The sequence below is a fragment of the Ostrea edulis genome, chromosome 6 (assembly GCF_947568905.1).
Source record: "Ostrea edulis chromosome 6, xbOstEdul1.1, whole genome shotgun sequence".
In the NCBI taxonomy this organism is placed as follows: Eukaryota; Metazoa; Mollusca; class Bivalvia; order Ostreida; family Ostreidae; genus Ostrea; species Ostrea edulis.
In genome coordinates this window covers 36265439-36285977 of record NC_079169.1, presented here as the reverse complement: position 1 = coordinate 36285977, position 20539 = coordinate 36265439, and the positions used below count along the sequence as shown (strand labels likewise).

General features: G+C 34.7%; 2 protein-coding genes across 3 annotated transcripts in view; one reads left to right on the top strand and one right to left on the bottom strand.

Moving 5' to 3' along the window:
• LOC125646079 (mRNA-capping enzyme-like) overlaps positions 1 to 7535 on the bottom strand; it is a 33455-nt gene extending 25920 nt beyond the window's left edge. The window contains exons 1-4 of one of the 2 annotated variants that reach the window (XM_056139510.1): positions 7414 to 7535; positions 1270 to 1400; positions 927 to 1036; positions 204 to 310 (exon numbers count right to left, since the gene is read on the bottom strand). In XM_056139510.1, the coding sequence (XP_055995485.1) occupies positions 204 to 310; positions 927 to 1036; positions 1270 to 1342 (290 nt within the window). In that variant the 5' untranslated portion in view covers positions 1343 to 1400; positions 7414 to 7535. Of the gene's footprint in view, positions 1 to 203; positions 311 to 926; positions 1037 to 1269; positions 1403 to 7410 lie in introns of both variants that reach the window. The other variant, XM_056139509.1, reaches the window with a different exon arrangement.
• Positions 7536 to 7697: 162 nt separating this feature from the next.
• Positions 7698 to 20539, top strand: part of LOC125646200 (ATP-dependent RNA helicase DDX54-like) — a 28609-nt gene continuing 15767 nt past the window's right edge. The window contains exons 1-13 of the mRNA XM_048872379.2: positions 7698 to 8110; positions 11375 to 11483; positions 14036 to 14106; positions 16298 to 16486; positions 16886 to 16935; positions 17057 to 17098; positions 17217 to 17312; positions 17592 to 17775; positions 17921 to 18052; positions 18180 to 18390; positions 18492 to 18626; positions 18775 to 18866; positions 19040 to 19172. Of these exons, the coding sequence (XP_048728336.2) occupies positions 7829 to 8110; positions 11375 to 11483; positions 14036 to 14106; positions 16298 to 16486; positions 16886 to 16935; positions 17057 to 17098; positions 17217 to 17312; positions 17592 to 17775; positions 17921 to 18052; positions 18180 to 18390; positions 18492 to 18626; positions 18775 to 18866; positions 19040 to 19172 (1726 nt within the window). The 5' untranslated portion in view covers positions 7698 to 7828. The remainder of the gene's footprint in view (positions 8111 to 11374; positions 11484 to 14035; positions 14107 to 16297; positions 16487 to 16885; positions 16936 to 17056; positions 17099 to 17216; positions 17313 to 17591; positions 17776 to 17920; positions 18053 to 18179; positions 18391 to 18491; positions 18627 to 18774; positions 18867 to 19039; positions 19173 to 20539) is intronic.

Here is a 20539-nt window from a genome sequence, read left to right as displayed (position 1 = left end):
ATTAGAGCATAAAGCTCAAATCTGAATTCTGTTAAAATACATGCACTAGGTATACATACAGTATGTCAATATTATATTTATACACATGACCCCCTACCCTCTGTATACATACAGTATGTCAATGTTATATTTATACACATGACGTCCTACCCTCTGTATACATACAGTATGTCAATATTATATTTATACACATGACGCCCTACCCTCTGCATTGTAGTTTCACGTATCGGCAGTCATATTTTGCCTCTACTTCTTTAGAGTTGTAAAACCTGGTTGTGTTGGTCAAATCAATCAACAATCCCATTTTTACCTAGAACAGAATGACATTACAAATACAATTACAAATTCAATTCATATTTCAAAGGGGCATGGACATGATTCTTGATCGATTGAAATTGACAATTCTTTTGTTAAAAAAATAAAGATCTTTCGTAAATAAGTAGATCAAAAATATTTTTACACAGGATACACTTTGTATTCACATAAAACCTGGTTCTCAAGATGATGTTTGTAAACACAGTGTTTGTCTATATCTAGAGTGAGACGAAAGCATGCACAAATGCTTCATGTCATTAGTCAGGAAACTACTACCAGAAGTGAGGACACCAAGATTTCTGAAAAGTATGTCAAAATATTCAACATAGGTTTATCATAGACATCAATTCAGGGAGCAAGCAGAAAGAAGAAAGAAATTAAATTTAACCAAAGCTGTAAACTTTGGCGCCATATTGATAGTTGAGTTACGCAACATCTAAACACAGCAGGGTTCTATCAAATATCTAAGTAATTTTTTTTAACCAAATTGTGTCCATGCCCCTTTAGGTGAGCAAACCTTTATTGCAATATACACGGAGCTTTATAAAACCAAATTGATTATTGTCCATGTACATACACACTACATTTGATAGACTTTCAAATTCATTTACTTTCATAGTTTTCAAGGATCCAAAGAGAAGATCAAGGTTGAAGACGCTAAACTCTGGAATCATATCATTGTAGCGGTCATCAAGCAGAGTTTTCAGAGGCAGGAACTTTCCTATAATTTAACAGTAACCGTTCAAACAAATGGTAATGAATTATATACATATTCAAGAAAAATATATTTTAGCACCTATCAACTGAATATATACTTCCCAATTATTACATATCTACAATACCACATTACAGATTATTGCCATCAATATTTGACAAACGGTTAATATGTATTAGCGAGAGTTTACAACTGGACTGTGACCAGTCATGGTATATTGTTTGTAGGTTGTATCTTACCTTGGACAAGTTGTCCTTTCCGAGGGCAGTTCACCCATCGCGGGGGTGGGCCTAATTTCCTATCTTTACTCATACTCCAAATGAATTCATTCTACTAAGGTCCATGAAATGCATAAATTAACTGATAGTACCTGAAATGGAATAGAAAACCCCTATAAGTAAAAGAAATCTACATCTTTTGACTGTTAGTTACCGTTCAGCACATTTATTTATTTTTTTTTTTTTTTTTTGGTGAGTAAATGTTGTTTATTGGCATTTATGGGGTTAGGATTTTCACAAACCCCTACATCTCAACCTAACCAGTGGATATGGGGTAATTAATATGTAAAACAATATGTATACAACAAGCCCTCACAAATAAAGAAAGAAGAAAACAGAACAGAACAGAATGAAAAAAATGGTATAATACTCTGGCTACATAGGACAGCCATATAATGACAGACTTTGCAGGTAATTTACTAAATTGTGTACTTAACAATATCCATACCTATAGCAATATAAATTCATAAAATCTTATTATTGTATTCTAAGTTGCTCAAATAACTTCCATTTTTTCAAAAACATTTCAACGTAATTGTTTTTTATAGCTAAATTTCAATTCTATATTGTATACATTTGACAAAGTCAGCTTAAAGCTATTTAACACAGGTGTTTTGTTCTGACATCTACAACAATATATATAATATTTAAGGTGGTAATTAATAATGTTACTAATTTCATTCTCAGCACATCCAAGAATATATTCTTTTTTACAAGTTACAACATCAAAAGAAAACGTGTCACTGCACTATCCATTCATATATGTTCCTTATAAATATTTGAACTAGTTCACATTCATACAATAGATGTTCAATACTTTCTCTTTGTTGGCTACATATTGTACATACATCTGTATCTGACTTGTGAATAATTTTTAAGAATGTGTTGATAGTCAATATCCCATGGTTAACACGATATTGAAACCATTGTATTTTTCTTTCTTTAAGTAATAAAAATACATTAGTATTAATGTTTTTCCATTCAATTTGTAAAATTTGAAATCTTTCATTCCATTTTAATCGGCCTGTAAGTTTTACTTCATTATCAAATTAAGAGTATTATATTAAATTCTTATATTTCCATTTTTGTCTAAAAGGTTCTGTTAATTTACTCAGTTGATCAATCTTATGATGTTTCTGACATTATTTTCTTTACTACTTTCGTTACACTTAAATATTCTAAAAAATTGGTTTTAACTTTGTTATATAAATGTAAATTTGTTGTATTCCATTATTTTTTAATTCCATCATTGTCTAATAATGAATTAACAAAGTTGATATTATTTTCACTCCATGCCTTCAAAAATATTACTTTATTATTCACCTTTAAGTTCTCATTATACCATAGAACACTAGAAGACAATTGTTCTTGAGTAATGTTATCATCATCCGCATAACAATTAACAAGTTTATTCCAAGATTGAAATACATCAAACCAAAACTGATTCTTAGATTTCTTCACTTTCTGTAAAGCATAAAGTGGCCCTAAAGTAATAACTTGACTGATATCAATATCTGTACCTATATAACTGACTGCCATTTGGCAGAACACTTGAGTAATATTTTAACCCAGGATATTTTCATGGTGTCTTTGAAATTCTCAATATCAATCATTTTCAGTCCCCCTTTTTCATAATTCTGAGTGACTACTTTTTTCCTTAATTTTAGAAATAGGACTCTTCCATAGGAATTCAAACAGAATCTGATTTAGTTGTTGAATAATATCTTTCAATGGATTGGATAAAGCAATAAAGAGATGTACCAGTTTAGATATAGCAAGTGACTTAATTACAGCGATACGACCCATAGGGGTAAGATTTCGTCTCTCCCAATGTTTTAATAGAGTTTTGATGCTAATTATTATTTTTTCGGTAAAAGTAGTTCTAACCATATCTTGTAAACTAATGTCAAATTCTATGCCCAGTACTTTAAAAGATTTATTTCCCCATGTCAGATCTGTGTTATTTATTAATATTTCTGTGCTTATATAGTCTTTTACTTTCAATCCATATAACTTGCGATTTTGAATAGTCCTGATTTTTGTTTGAACACATTTAATTCATGAATTGTAGCCTTCAAAGATTCCTTGGTTCCATCTAGAAAAAGAGTGGTATCATCTGCAAATTGTGATATTAGATGTGTAACTTCCCCTATATTTATTCCCTTAATATTTTTATCACCTCTTAATTTGATTGCAAGAATCTCTGCACATAATAAAAACAAATAAGGAGAAATCAGATCCCCTTGTCTACAACCTCTTCCATTCTTGAACCACCTTGACAAATCCCGACCTTGGTTAATTGTTGTTATGATGTCGTGGTAAAACATTTTTACCCCACTAATTATTGAACAAGAGGTACTGTGAGCAATGCTAACTAAGAATACCCCCCCCCCCCTCCCGCTTACCCCAATCTCCCAAAGGGTGTTGTTAATAGGCATAAATTACCTCTTTCCTGAGTGTAAAAATATGGTATGCCTTTGTAGAAGAAAGTGGAAGATATCGTCCGAACACAAATTCATGGTATAAACCTATAATTTTGACCTTGATATCAAAGGTCAAGGTCATAAAGAGGTCATGAATGTACATGACACATAGTCTCATGATACACCCATGTCTTATGGTATGACTATTTCAAAACCCTATAATCAATTTTGACCTTGAGGTCAAAGTTCAAGGTCATATAGAGGTCATGAAGGTACCCGACACATCTTCTCATGGTGATACACTCATGTGTCAAATATGGTATGCCTCTGTCAAATAACAAAGAAGTCATGGCCCTGACACGAATCCATTGTAAAAACCTTTAATTTTGACCTTGAGGTCAAGGTCATATGGAGGTCATGAAGGTACCCGACACATCGTCTCATGGTGATACACTCATGAGTCAAATATGGTATGCCTATGTCTCTATAGATGGGGTAATTTCAATTTTTAACATTTTAAAATTAGTACTGAAGCTATAGGCTGTATATCAAAAGAATAGTATGACAAATCTTTATCATATAATTAATCCTATCATTTATCATGTAAACTTTTTTAGGTTGCCTTTCCCTTTAAAAAGTGAGTGTTGGAGATCAAATTTTTTAATTATTGGTGAAAATACTTAATTTTTATACAAAATTTCGAGTAAATTAATTAAAAATTTTCTAACAATTGGTGTTCTGTTTGGAAAAATATATCAACCAAGTTAATAAATTACCACATTTGAACTACTTCCAAGTCTCAGCTACCTGTATCATAAGTTATATAACTGAAATATATGTATAGGAGAATAAAAATAGACGATACATCGGATGAAACAGAAACTGTAATATGCAGATTTAGAACTTTTTAATTAATGAATCCTTCCGCCACAAAATATAGTCCCTGTCAAAACCTTTCAAAATTTGAATTGACACAAACATTTTCAACTGGATAAGGTTCAACAATAGATGTGTAATATGTTTGCACCAATGGGATCAGTATTGAACTAGTAAATACTTAGTTGTAGCATCCTGCGCAGTTGTGCTCAAAACCTCAGTAGCTAACTTCCTTAAATAAAAATTACTTACTTACTTTGCTCTGTCCTACTTTTTTCTGACACAAGAAAATATCCTTTCACATTGTGAACTGCTGTGAGATATTGTTAAAATGCAGCTGCCAGACACAAACTGAGACAATTCTTTGAATTTCAGTGTATTATCGCAGTCTTTCAGATTCCCTTTATTTGTCCATGTTAATAAACCAAATCTATAGCTTTATATGTTACATCTGTAGCCTGGTAATCTGTGAACTGTTCAATAATTATATCCTTTGAAGATTATAACAGACAGGGAAATCTGTTCATAAAGAAGTGAACATCAAATAATTGAAGTTCAACATCAGTTACTTCTGCTGCTAATAGCAGAGGGCGATTAAGAGAGAGCTTGGCAATTAAGTAGTCACATGTTTGAACAAGTCTATGACAATCATATTTGCCTTCATGCGATATGGAAAACCATACAGTGTGCAAATTCCTGGCCTCTGACAGATGATTTTAAACAACTGCATGTTTTGTGGTATTTGGCTTTATATTTCTGAGTCGCGTGTTTCTTATTTGCTGAGCTTCAAAGATTATTGTTCATATCTGCTTTTTCCCCTCTGTATAAACACGTTTAGACGCCAACTTCCACAGTGATTATCAATTTGCACATTAGTACTTCGTACTTTTACTCAAAAGTAAATCGTTGGTAAAAAATAAGAAATATAATATCATTGTTAAGCATAAGTTTCAAAAGCGCAAAATTCATTGTTATGGCATAATGGCATAATTTAGTGGTAAAAAGTGGAAAAATTACTCCGAAAGCTGAAGGGTAGGCAGGTCTGATAAAGTGATGATGGTGTAGAGATGATTAATGACAGTGATTTTTTGGGGGCCAAAATGCCACCGATATTCGGCTGTTTCCCCTCACTAAAATTAGCTATTTTTTCCCAATTATATATATATGTTTTTCCCAATTTCAAATTTAGGGAAATTAGGCCATTTAAAAAAAAAGGTTACCATATATTGCTGACAAAGAGTAAATACGTTTTTTTCTTCAGTTTTATTCTCCAAACCACTGCACATGCAAATGGTTTTGTAAAGAATATGTAAATTTAACAATAGAGGCATCCATATAAAGAGATATGCAGCAAAGTACATAGTTTCCAGATACACATTAAGCCATATTGTTTACAATTTAGTTTGACAGCCATTATAGGGTCAGGCTAATAACAGGAAGTGGCCAAAAGTATAGGGTTTTACTAAAATCCGAAAAATACAAACAGGAGAGACATTCTGGAAACTTGATTATTAAATATAATATTTAAAAGATTATAAGTACAAACGCTGGTGAATTAATAATTTATCATTTTCTTTATGAAATTAGACAATAAGTATTTCTTAGAAAAAGTAAATAATATCTATACAAGGTGTGACTTCCAATACATATTGAATGTTAAATAATGATTTATTTTATGATTTTAAATCAGATCTGAAATAAACCTCAAACAAAAAATTGTGACTTGATTATTCTATGCGTAATTCAGTACCATTTTAATTTACTATGAATGATTTTTTCTCAATTTGAGGAAAATGTCGCTAATTTTTCCCAATTCAAAAGGAGGGGTGGTAGTTTGAAAAACAAAAAAAATCACTGAATGACATTGTGAAAATGAAATGGTTTCTTAAGGGAAGACAGTAAAATCTAGGGCTGCGTATTGGTCAGCAAAATTCAATATAAGACGCTATCAAACTTAACGATACAACTTTTTGCTTTCCAAAGAGGGTCATGACTAGAGGTGAAATGATACAGTACCTTCTCGATTCGATACTTTAGTTTTGATTCGATGATTTTCGATTCGATACAATAGCATGTACCAAATTCTTTATAATGCTAAGATTTTTTATGTTTCATGGTATTTATTGCTCTCTGCAAATAAATTCTACATAATGTAGAAATGTTTAACATAATTAAAGCAACACTCTTATCACTTGTCCTAAAGCTGAAATGTTGCCATATATCCACGAATTATACATCGGGGGTACATTTTTCAACTCGACTGCGTCCATTTTGATACAGCAAAGTTTACTCGTACGTTGACTGGGCAATTTTCAATTCCAATGGCCAATCAGAAACCGTGTTATAAAAAACAATATGTGCAATGATTCTTGAACCGTAACGAACCAAAAGACTCGGAATATATCAAACATCGAATGGAGACCACTACATCACGATTCGGCTGCCTCACGATGCATCGTTTCACCCCCTAGTCATGACCCTCTTTTTAGATGTTGGAGGTTGACAACTATGAATCACAGATCATGAAATCTACAGCATTATCCATATGGAGTGCGACTGAGGGCCAAGCATTCTATATCGGATTTCACCGAACCACTGCAACTGAGCTAAACAGTTAATCCACTGCATCATGATAATAGAATACTACTACTATTCATTCTACAGCAAAAGCACTGATATCAATGAAACAATAAAGATGTAGATTTCAAATTAGATCAGATTCAGAAGTACAAGGAGATTGAGTGTGTACAAAATTTAAACCTTGGATCAACACATTGTAAATAGAGGAGCAATATTATTATCTTACGTAAGAGAAGAAGTAAAGGTAAATATCCACGTCCTTTTCAGAATTTATGAGCAATTTTGTGTCAATGCTTTTTTTTCCCGTTCAGGTAGTCCTCCATCTTGTGTCATTCTCCTCTCGTTCGTAAAATTATTCGTGTAATAGATTTGTGCTATGTCTTTCCTTCATTTGTAAATATCTTATATTCATTACCCTAAAAACAAAGATTTGGGGCAATTTAAAGCTTGTAAGTTAACAACATTATCTTATTTAGACAGTCATTAAAATCCATTAATTTTCGCACGTGTTGTCAAGTTCCGATTTCAATATGTCAGCGTCCATCAAAGCAGTGTGTGACGAACGACAGTAAAATAATAATATTCAAGGAAATTGCAGGGATTTCTGTCTGTAGACAAAACTTTTCAAGCTTTTTGTAGAGATGACAAAGTGGAAGAGTAAGAAAAAGTTAAAAATAACAGATAGTTCAAAAAAAGTCAAACCGTTCCACAAGAAAAACAATCCTGACAATGTGAAAAACTCAAAATCTACATCACAGGAAAATAGGAGAGGGTCGGGAGGGAAAGTCAAAGAAGGATTTAAAAGTAATCCTAAGAAGAAAAGTTTCAAAAAGAAGAGATATGAAGAGAAAGAAGATGAAGGAGAAGAAGAACTAGAAGTTGTCCGTAACAAACCGCAACAGACCAGCCTGCAGACTGTGCAGGTAGGTTGTTTTTTTTAAAGCAAATACAAGTCTTAGTGGCGCTGTGTGTATCCTCACACCCAACATTTTGATTTCTCATATGAATAATATGTCTTATGGCAAAAAGTACAGGTATTTATAGGATCTATCTCCATAACATCTAGCACTGACAAAAAATATCCCGAAGTTAGCAACTAATAATAATAATGTCCTTTAATTAGTTTAAAACTAGTTTACATTGTGGTCCTGAACATGTGAGGACAGAGCTCTATCAAAGTATCCTAACACCTTGTTACACGACTTTAGACATTTGATCTGCCTATTCATAGATAGCGGGAAATATAACGCAACTGGTGTAAACAATGCATTGTGACGTCATATTCAACGTCGGTGTTATAATTATTATAGCAAATTTACAAACATAGGAGACATGGTACAATCACATTGATCAAGGAATGATTATATATGATTATGAAAATATGGTTTAACTTACATACTTTTATGTATTTTATGTAACATCTGATCTTAAAATGACGTGAGCTTGGGTACACGGGATTCAAAATGGAGAAATACATGTCCTTGCGCTTACATTCGAATCTATGCGATTTTGACAAAAAAATTCAAGTTTGACAGGTGTGGTTTATCTTTTCATCAGTTTTCCATATTTTCCTCTTGGAAATGTATATATGTGTTACCTCTAAGGAGAGCTCTGCTCTCATAGACCTCATCGAATTGGCATAGACCGCAACATTGAAAAAAAAATCTAACACAAATTCAAAATATTGTTATTCACTTCTAATGTACAAGTTTAAAAAGCATATTTTCTTTCCATAACGGTGTCCTCATTTCCTCATAACATTTATCAGACGTCGATTGACCTTGTAGAGGTCCTTTCGGATAACTTTATTGCTTTAAATCTAGAAATTGGCATAGACAATTTGGTCTATCTCAATTACAATTGGCATAGACCAGTGTTATTTGACATAGACTTGGTTTATCGGTCTATGGTTAATTTCAAACACTGGATTCATTGAATATAACTAGCCTGCAGGACAGTGCAGGTACAGCATTAATGATATTCAAAAAATTAAATATATTAAGTGTTTGATATATGATAGTACTACGATTAAGATGGGTGTAGTAGATTGCATAAAACCAGGTGCATCACAGTTGAATCCGCCAGTTCACCATTCGCCATACATACTATGACATCAATATCAAGATAGTATTCACTCAGCTGTAGATAGAGACCTCACCTCTGCCTGACAGGGAACCAGGTTAGTGTAATACTGGCATGTGAGATTTAGATGAATTTTACATGTGGTCACTAAGATTTCAGGTTACTGGCATGTGAGATTTAGATGAATTTTACGTGTGGTCACTAAGATTTCAGGTTAGTGTAATTATACCCCCCGAACGAAGTTCTGGGGGGTATATAGGAATCACTCTGTCTGTCCGTCCGTCCGTCTGTCTGTGTAGATTCGTGTCCAGGCCATAACTTCTTTGTTCTTTGACTTAGGCATACCATATTTGGCACACAGCTAGATCACCATGTGACTATATGTCGAGTACCTTCAAGACCTCTATATGACCTTGACCCTTGACCTCAAGGTCAAAATTAAAGGTTTTTTACAATGGATTCGTGTCCGGACCATAACTTCTTTGTTCTTTGACATAGGCATACCATATTTTACACACGAGTGTATCACCATGAGACGATGTGTCATGTACCTTCATGACCTCCATATGACCTTGACCTCAAGGTCAAAATTAAAGGTTTTTACAATGGATTTGTGTCAGGGCCATGACTTCTTTGTTCTTTGACATAGGCATATCATATTTGACACATGAGTGTATCACCATGAGACGATGTGTCGAGTACCTACATGACCTCTATATGACCTTGAACTTTGACCTCAAGGTCAAAATTGATTATAGGGTTTTGACAGAGTCATACCATAAGACATGGGTGTATGACCATGAGACTATGTGTCATGTACATTCATGACCTCTTTATGACCTTGACCTTTGATCTCAAGGTCAACATTATAGGTTTATGCCATGGATTTGTGTTCGGACTATATCTTCCATTTTCTTCTACAAAGGCATATCATATTTTGACATTCAGGAAAGAGGTAATTTATACCTATTAACCCTTTGGGAGATTGGGGTAAGCGGGGTGTATTCTTAGTGAGCATTGCTCACAGTACATCTTGTTTATACTGGAATGTGAGATTTAGATGAATTTTACATGTGGTCACTAAGATTTCAGGTTACTGGAATGTGAGAATTAGATGAATTTTACATGTGGCCACTAAGATTTCAGGTTACTGGAATGTGAGGTTTGGATGAATTTTATATGTGGCCACTAAGATTTCAGTTTAGTGTAATTTATACTGGAATGTGAGGTTTGGATGAATTTTACATGTGGCCACTAAGATTTCAGGTTAGTGTAATTTATACTGGAATGTGAGGTTTGGATGAATTTTACATGTGGCCACTAAGATTTCAGGTTAGTGTAATTTATACTGGAATGTGAGGTTTGGATGAATTTTACATGTGGCCACTAAGATTTCAGGTTAGTGTAATACTGGCATGTGAGATTTAGATGAATTTTACATGTGACCACTAAGATTTCAGGTTAGTGTAATACTGGCATGTGAGATTTAGATGAATTTTACATGTGGTCACTAAGATTTCCTTAATCAATGTACAACTGAGTACTTGATTTTTCCTCTGTTCACTGACTCTAGTCTGTTGATGGCACTTCTGTTAAGATGAATACAGTGCTCAGATTTCAACTCGCAGTTAGATATGCCTGCTCATTTAGTCATTATATACTCTGTCACTTTCATGTATAACACTTGAATCTGATTGGCTGAGAAATGTTTGACGGACATAATGATTTGCTTTGGGAGGCACACTCTCCAGGGAAACATTATTTGAGAACCGGTGATTTGATAAAAACTACAATGTGTCACATTAATGTGCATGTTTTGCCATAATTTTATGAAAGACGTTGTTTGCGCATTTGAAATGTCAATGCGGCCTGCAGAGCTTAACACAAACAGTATATGTTCCATTGTAATTTTCTAATTAACAAAATGACTGCATTTTAACAGTCTCTGTGAAATGTTGTGTTTATAAAAACACTAATTATATTTTATAAAAGAAAAGTGTGTAAAAGATCTGAATTTCAGTACTATTATTGAACGTATGTTAGACTGGAGGATGAGATGGTGGAATGAAGAGGTAATTATTTCAAAAACATTTTAATGATTCTAGGGTGAGGAAAGCAGTGACTCGGATTCAGATCAAGAATTGCAAGACACACGGAAATGGCTGACAGAACAGAACAGAAAAAAGAAGAAATCAGGGGGATTTCAGTCAATGGGTATGTAAACTTTATTCAAGTCTGGGCTTGCATTTTTCGAAAAAATCTCAAACCTACACGTGAGTTTGAGTATTCTTTCATTTGAGCAGTTAAAATTTCAGTAAAATCTCGTCCAAGTTTCAATTTTTTTTTCAAGAAATTCGAGCCATGCTACATGTAATTTCAGTATGATTAGACTAAGTCAATATTGTTGTTTGTCCTGTCATACGTTTCATTATTACGCTATCTGTATGCTTGTTACAATATATTTGTTACATCACTATTTTGGAATAGAACTGTAAATACGTTTCATTTAACTAGCTGAGCTATGCTGAAATAGCAGCACATAAGTTGTTTACATAAAAATAAATTTTACACCCTGATCCAGTATCGATCTTGGGACTGCAAGCACTCTATCAACTGAGCTATATAGGCCTGCAGGCATGAGAGCATCTTCGCTAGCCAAGGGTTTTGGGCCACTCCGCTCCCGGGGAGCTATATAGGCCTGCAGGCATGAGAGCATCTTCGCTAGCCAAGGGTTTTTGGTCCACTCCGCTCCTGGGGAACGGAGTGGACCAAAAACCCTTGGCTAGCGAAGATGGCATGAGAGCGACTTTAACATTTTATGAATTTAACTTTTGTTTTACAATACAGGAATTATTGATAAGCAGAAATTAATAAAATATATTCATATGATTGACAAAACCTGTTGGAAAATGTGTTCTAAACAATATGTAGCTCATCAAGACTAAATCTCATAAATGTTTGATGAAGTAATGATTCAGCCAAGACATTTTGAAACACACAATCTATGTTATCTACTAATATTGTAATCTAACTAGAGGGAAGTCGATGTTTGGTAAGATAATCAACATTATATCAATATTTGCAAACATAGTGCTTGCTTGTATTAGTAACTACTGTATGCAGGGAAATATTTGACTCCGTTTTATTTTCGCCACATATGCCCTCATTGTCTGTTTTCTCTCTTTTAACTCAGCTGTGTTCGGGAAAATTTAAAACAGGTCAAAATTTTCAAGTATAGAAACTGGGCCACAAAAATGGGACAACAATACCCCTGTATACAGTATGCTGGGGTCTTAGCACATATTTCCCGAGCCTTAAATGGTTCATACATGATATTTGAAAACCGTGAACACTATTTTAGGCCAGTACAATTGCAAATCACCACACTATTATATTTATGCCCCCTTCAAAGAAGAGAGGCATATTGGTTTGCACCTGTCGGTCGGTCGGTTGGTTGGTCGGTAGACCACATGTTGTCCGCTCAATATCTTCAGAACCATTCACTTGATGATAATGATATTTCATATGTGGGTTGGTTATGAGTAGAAGAGGACCCCTATTGTTTTTCAGGTCCAAAGGTCAATCTACTCTGGACATAGGAATATAATGTCCGCTCAATATCTTGAGAACCCTTTGCTTGACAGACATCAAACTTAGTACACTGGTATATCTTCAGGAGAAGATGACTCCTATTGATTTTGAGGTCACATGATCAAAGGTCAAGGGTCAAACTAGACATGGAAATATACTGTGCTCAGTATCGTGAGAACCCTTTTCTTGACAGACATCAATCTTGGTACACTGATACATCTTCAGGAGAAGATGACCACTATTGATTTTGAGATCACATGGTCAAGGGTCAAACTGGACATAGGAATATACTGTCTGTTGACTCTGTTCAATATCTTGAGAACCCTTTGCTTGACAGACATCAAACTTAGTACACTGGTATATCTTCAGGAGAAGATGACTCCTATTGATTTTGAGGTCACATGATCAAAGGTCAAGGGTCAAACTAGACATGGAAATATACTGTGCTCAGTATCGTGAGAACCCTTTTCTTGACAGACATCAATCTTGGTACACTGATACATCTTCAGGAGAAGATGACCACTATTGATTTTGAGATCACATGGTCAAGGGTCAAACTGGACATAGGAATATACTGTCTGTTGACTCTGTTCAATATCTTGAGAACCCTTTGCTTGACAGACATCAAACTTGGTGCACTGGTACATCTTCAGGAGAAAATGACCCCTATTGATTTTGAGGTCACATGTTTAAAGGTCAAGGGTCAAACTGGACATTGGAATATACTGTCTGCTCAATATCTTGAGAACCCTTTGCTTGACAGACATCAAACTTAGTACAGTGGTGAATATTCAGGAGGAGATGACTCCTATTGATTTTGAGGTCACATGGTCAAAAGTCAAACTGGACATAGTAATATACTGTCCACTCAATATCTTGATAACCCTTTTGTTTGATTGACACCAAACTTGGTGCGCTGGTACGGCATAAGGAGTAGATGATCCCGATTGATTTTTAGGTCACATGGTCAATTCACTCTTGACATAGGAAGATATTGTCTGCTCAATATTTGAATTGATGATACTACTATCAATTAAATGATGTGTGTGTATAACCCTTTTCAATTTTGCACCATGGGGGGCATATGTGTTTTACAAACATCTCTTGTTTGAATTAGTAAACAGATTTTGATAGCATATCACATTCTTTACTCTTTGTTGTAATTCTTTTTTCAGGTCTTTCACATTCAGTTTACAAAGGTGTTATGAGAAAAGGATACAAAATACCAACCCCCATACAGAGGAAGGTAAAATTCTGTGTAGTGTGAAGGTGTGGAACTATTTTTAAATTTAGTCATTAGATTGGTCATATAATGGTATATTGATGCAATGTGTGCACATATGTCTGCACCATGTGAGTCTGATAACAACTGTAAATTTATAAGGCTAGGATCCTCAAACTTGGTACACATGTTCTGAATTAATAGAGGAATGAAACAACTAGGATCATCAGACTTGAAACGTTTGCTTTCAATGAATAGATGAAGAAGCCTATTGATTTTCAAGGTCAAAATCAAACTGACAAGGGTAATAATGAATGCACAAAACAAGATGAAAACAGTACTTGTAAGGCTAGGATACTCAAACTTGATACATTCAACCATCATGGAGAGGTTGTATTAAGGTACAGTGTTTCTGTGTCTCTGTCTGTTCATCCATCAATACCTTGTGGGAAGGATAACAATAGTACTATTAAGGCTAGGATAGCTGGTACACATGTTTCCCATTGGTGTTATTTTCATGGGCAATCATGAAGGAAAAACTAGGTTAGGATCATGAAACATGGCATACTTGATCCTAGTAGTGTTTGTGCCAAGTATATTTTAAAAAGTGATGATTTTGCATCTCAGTTTAAGTTCTAATTTATTAGAGTGAAATTTCCTTCAATTAAGAAATGAAACTTATAATAGCGCATTGATGAAAAAGTTTTCCGTCCAATGTTTCGTTTGATACATGCATCAAACAAAGAATTATAAGTTTTATTTCTTATCATTTAATTATGTTTTTAAGATAGAAAAACAAATAGTTTCTCCCATCAAAAAGCTTGAATTAACGTTTCTGAAATGGCGCGTAGGAATACATATAGGCAAGAATGAAAACAAAAACAAAACGGCATGGCTGTGCGTTCAGGTCAGGAACAGTTACTGTGCAGATTTAAATGGATTATACGCCAAATTAAAGGTGCAATGGTTAAAAGCTGAATTAAATATAAAGGAAGATAACAAGTGGTGACTGGATTTATGCTGCATCGTGTTGGAGGAGACGTTGAACACTGGTTATGTCGTTGAAACGGTGGAATGCAATTCGGCTCCATTTCAATATCGAGGAAAACGTTTAAAACGCACTCGTTGACTGAGCCCCATATAACGCAGTTCAATTTCATTGATATTTACCAGATCAGAAGTCGCCACTTGCTCAGTCATGTTATCGATCTCGTAAAGCAGACGATTCATACCGGGAACTTGTGTAATCTGTCTACTTCTACCAGTAAGTGGTCTACGTCATCAAATTGACTATTCTGCCACGTCATCGCCTATGTATGTTGTTTCTTTAAATTAATTTGTATTTTATTCATATCTTTAGTTGTGCTAATTTTTGATAGCAATGAAAAACAAAAATCAAACAAATGCATTTCGTTATATATAATGCTTGTGTGGAAAATCCTGTTCTATAAATAGCGCTAAAATTAGAACGGGGAAGACACATTCCAGAGAAAAGTAGCCTCGCGTGGTGTTTAGTGCAGATGAACTCCGAACGAAATTTTGACAGAGAAATCAAACAAATTTTTCATCTAACAAAACCATCTTAGAACTAATGTTTGATTAATACTCTCTGAAATTAGAAGAATTTTCAAAACAACATTGTCATAGCCATTTTTTCACTAAAGAATGGTTCTGTACACTATTACTGAATGTATTGGATGGGCGTATTTTGCAGCACGAGTGTTGATCTTGTTTGACTTTTCTTCCATGGACCAATAAACAAGCAAAGTAAGACAGTCCAAACAAGATCAAGGTCATCCAAATAAATTGTCTTTAACCTTTCAGAAGACGTTACCACTGATCATGAATTCAGTATTGTACATTGATATTAGGATGTCAGCCTATCTTTGTTATCCATCAGCAGCATGTCATCATTTTAATATGTTTAAAAACAGCACTTTCTCCGTCAGACTTCTTGAATGTTAAGTTTCCCATATTGTAAGCATAAACTCTTTGAAGAACAAGTTACACTCACAATTTGAAAAAAAATTTGGCACACTCATCCCAAGAATAAGAATTTTGCATACTCTTATTTTTGACAAGAATATGGAACACTTATAATTATAATTTAATCTTTTTAGAAATCAAGTGTCTAGCCATTTCGGCCTGTAGACCTCATCATTATTTGTATGTAAATTCTATGCATTGATGTTTAATCCTCATTTATTGCTTGCAGACTGTTCCTTTAATTATGGAGGGGAAAGATGTGGTTGCCATGGCAAGGACAGGAAGTGGAAAAACTGCAGCATTCCTCATTCCAATGTTTGAAAAACTCAAAACTCACATGGCAAAGTCCGGAGCAAGGGGCCTCATCTTATCCCCAACAAGGGAATTAGCTTTACAAACTCTCAAGTTCACCAAAGAGGTGCCATTCATTTTATAAATATTCAAAGCATTCTCTCATACCTGTATAGCAAGATGTACGACTTTTAATTATTATTCACAAGACATTTAAAAGACAAAAGGTTGGAATGTTATGAATTGATTTAAATTGCTGCTTCCTCCATAACAGCCATGTATAATGTGCATTGTATAATCCAACATTTTATTTGCGACGACTTTTTTTCGCTATTTATCAGTGATAAACTACTTTATGGTACTAATTTTCGCGACTGAGATTATCTTTAAACAAATATGAGAGACATTAAAGGACTGGTTCATGTTGAGTAATATTCGTAAACCTTGCGAAAATGTCAAATAACAGTTGGTTTACAGTATATATTATATATCATGAAATAATTTTGTTATGTTCCTTGCGTTACAGCTTGGGAAATACACAGGACTGATGGCTGCCGTGGTGCTAGGAGGAGATAAGTACGTACACATTGTCAGTGTCCGTCAGGGAAATTCAATTATAGTTGGAATATCTACAGTATATTAAACTCGCATATTTTTTAATTGGAAAGAGTTTATGAATTTGAAATTTTCACTACAGGATGGATGACCAATTTGCTGCATTTCACGAAAATCCTGACATGTAAGTTATGAAGAAAATTAATATCATGTACTTGGCATTATTGTATGAATGCATGATTGTACATGTAATCGTAAATAATAATTGTTGAGCAGAGATTCATACTTCAGTCCTGTTTCAGAGTGATAGCCACGCCCGGACGTCTGTTGCATGTTTTGATGGAGATGGAAAAAAAGCTGAAGTCTGTAGAATATGTAGTCTTTGATGAGGCGGACAGGTATTACGTTTGATTTGTAATACTTCGGCCCTTTTGAGAAAAAATCTTACGTTGATGATGAAATGAAAAGAATGTCACAAGATCTTATGCTAGTTTTATCAGCCATGAATATGCTGTTTGTGATTGTTAAAAAACTCAGCAAAAGATGAATGATAAAGAAATGTTTCTAAATCTTAATCATAGTCGTAAGATTTTTTGTATATCAGGCCACTGGTATGGAATTATTTGTAAGATAATATGGAACACAGAATGGTCAGGCTATGTATGTTGTTTACCCAGGTTGTTTGAGATGGGTTTTCAGGAACAGCTGAACGAGATTATCCATCGACTTCCAGAATCCAGACAGACAGTGCTCTTTTCGGCTACACTGCCCCGACTCTTGGTGGAATTTGCTAAGGCAGGGCTTCATGATCCCACACTAATCCGACTGGATGTGGAGACTAAACTCAGCGAACAACTCAAGGTGTTTCATTCATCTTTTCAGCAGTTTTAATGATTTATTATAAAAAATTACTCTCAGAGTGAGATTCTGAATTTGAATTTGTTAATAATAGGGACATATGGAAATACTACATGTTATTGAAATTGTGTTTTTGAAAAAATTGCAGCAATCATTCTTTCGCTGCCGTGAAGATGACAAACCAGCCATATTGTTATACATACTCAAAGAACTCATTGATCCAGATCATCAATCTGTTGTATTTGCTGCAACCAAACATCATGTGGAATACTTAAATATGGTTTGAATTTTTTTTTTCTTTTGCAAGGTTTCAATTTCTTTGTGCTTTCAATTACGATTTTTGTATCTCTCATTCTGAAGTGATGCACATGTTATATTCTAAACACCCTATGCATGTAATATTTCAGATTTTGTCCTACGCAGGAATAGAATCCACTTATATCTACAGCTCGTTAGATCCTGCGGCCCGTAAAATCAATATTGCCAAATTCCAGCATAAAAAGGTCAAGGTTCTTATTGTGACTGACCTTGCAGCTCGAGGCATTGACATACCGCTACTGGATAACGTCATTAATATGAACTTTCCCGCTAAGTCCAAGCTCTTTGTTCATAGAGTGGGTCAGTATTGCTGCCGTGATTTCTTTGCTTGATTAAAAAAAAATTCATTTGATCAAAAGTTACTTTGCTGTATTTATGACCTTGAAATCCTGTCCCCACAGGTCGAGTGGCCCGAGCAGGAAGGGAGGGATATGCTTTTTCTCTAGTGGCTCATGATGAAGTACCTTACCTTTTGGACTTGTACATCTTTTTAGGAAGATCTCTCAATTTAGCAACACCTCATAAAAACTTAACAGGTTAGAGCAAGTAGAATCTGATTTTGATTTCACCACATATGTACATTCAAATTTTAATGTGTGTTTTGTCAGAAATTGTTCACACACACACACACACACTCTCTCTCTCTTCTTTTCTTAATCATCAATGAAATGCGTGATATTTCAGATAGCGATGGAGTGATGGGAGATGTTCCGCAGTCAGTAATTGATGAAGCAGAGGATCAACTTAGGCTTTGGCACAAAGACCACATCGATCTGGTGAGACAGTGAAATGACAAATTGTAATCGTACCACTCAAATTCAGTTGTGCTTTGATTGAAACCTCCAAAATTTACTTTGTGTGAGTGAAAATGAAGATACTGTATGTTTAACATGCAAGCATTATGCTAGATTGTAAAACGTTATAAGTCATGTGAGTGACATATATTCAGGTGAATATGAAGAAAGTGGTTGGAAATGCCTTGAAGAAATACCTACGGTCACGCCCCCTTCCAGCAAAGGAGTCAATTAAACGATACAAGGATATTCTTCAGTCCTCTCCCATGGGAATGCATCCTATGTTTGGTAAATACTAGTAGCTTAAGTTACTGACCAACCACTTCATATCTGAAAGAACGTGCTTTGTTCATGTGTGCTGTGCATTTGTTCACTGTGCGATGTATGTGTGTGCTGTGCGTTTGTTCACTGTGCTATGTATGTGTGTGCTGTGCATTTGTTCGTTGTGTTATGTATGTGTGTGTTTGTTCGATGTGCTATGTATGTGTGTGCTGTGCATTTGTTCGTTGTGTTATGTATGTGTGTGTTGTGCGTTTGTTCGATGTGCTATGTATGTGTGTGCTGTGCATTTGTTCACTGTGCGATGTATGTGTGTGCTGTGCATTTGTTTACTGTGCTATGTATGTGTGTGTTGTGCGTTTGTTTACTGTGCGATGTATGTGTGCGCTGTGCGTTTGTTTACTGTGTTATGTATGTGTGTGTTGTGCGTTTGTTCACTGTGTTATGTATGTGTGTGTTGTGCGTTTGTTTACTGTGCTATGTATGTGTGTGCTGTGAGTTTGTTACCTGTGTTATGTTTGTGTGTGCTGTGCGTTTGTTCACTGTGCGATGTATGTGTGTGCTGTGCGTTTGTTCACTGTGCGATATATGTGTGTGCTGTGCGTTTGTTCACTGTGCAATGTATGTGTGTGCTGTGCGTTTGTTCACTGTGCGATGTATGTGTGTGCTGTGCGTTTGTTCGCTGTGTTATGTATGTGTGTGTTGTGCGTTTGTTCACTGTGCGATGTATGTGTGTGTTGTGCATTTGTTCACTGTAGCACTGTATTTATGTAGTTATCACTGATGACTTCAACGGATAATTTCCCAACTATCTAAACCTTTCTAGATTTTAAGGTAACATTTAGAAATTACCATAAAAATGAGATAGTTACTCAAAATAATGATTGTGGTGCATATTTAGTGCATTGAACAAAAGATATTTAGAAGAATACATGGATTGCAATAATTTTTTTTTGTTCAGGAAGCAAAAATTATATGGTTAATAAAAGTATATATCCTTTATAGAAAATGTAGAAATGTTCACAAATTTGGATTTTTGTTAAGGGCTATTCCAGAAATAAATACATGGGGGGGTCGGGAGGCACCTTTTGTATATACCAAGCACCCATAAAAAAATATAAAAAATTACCCCATGACCCATCAAATTAATAAACTCATTTTACAATGACCCATCTAAAAAAAAAAAAAAAACTAACCAGACCCACCACAAAAATATTTTTAAAAATGAAAACAGTACAAATCTCGCGAGGTTTTCGGGACAAACATTCTAGTCAATGACACGGTAATGCCTGTGCGACATTGTATCACAGTAGTTCTGAAGAAACGATGTCACATCAACAATCAAAGGATTCTATGGCGGGAATGTTGGAAAGATT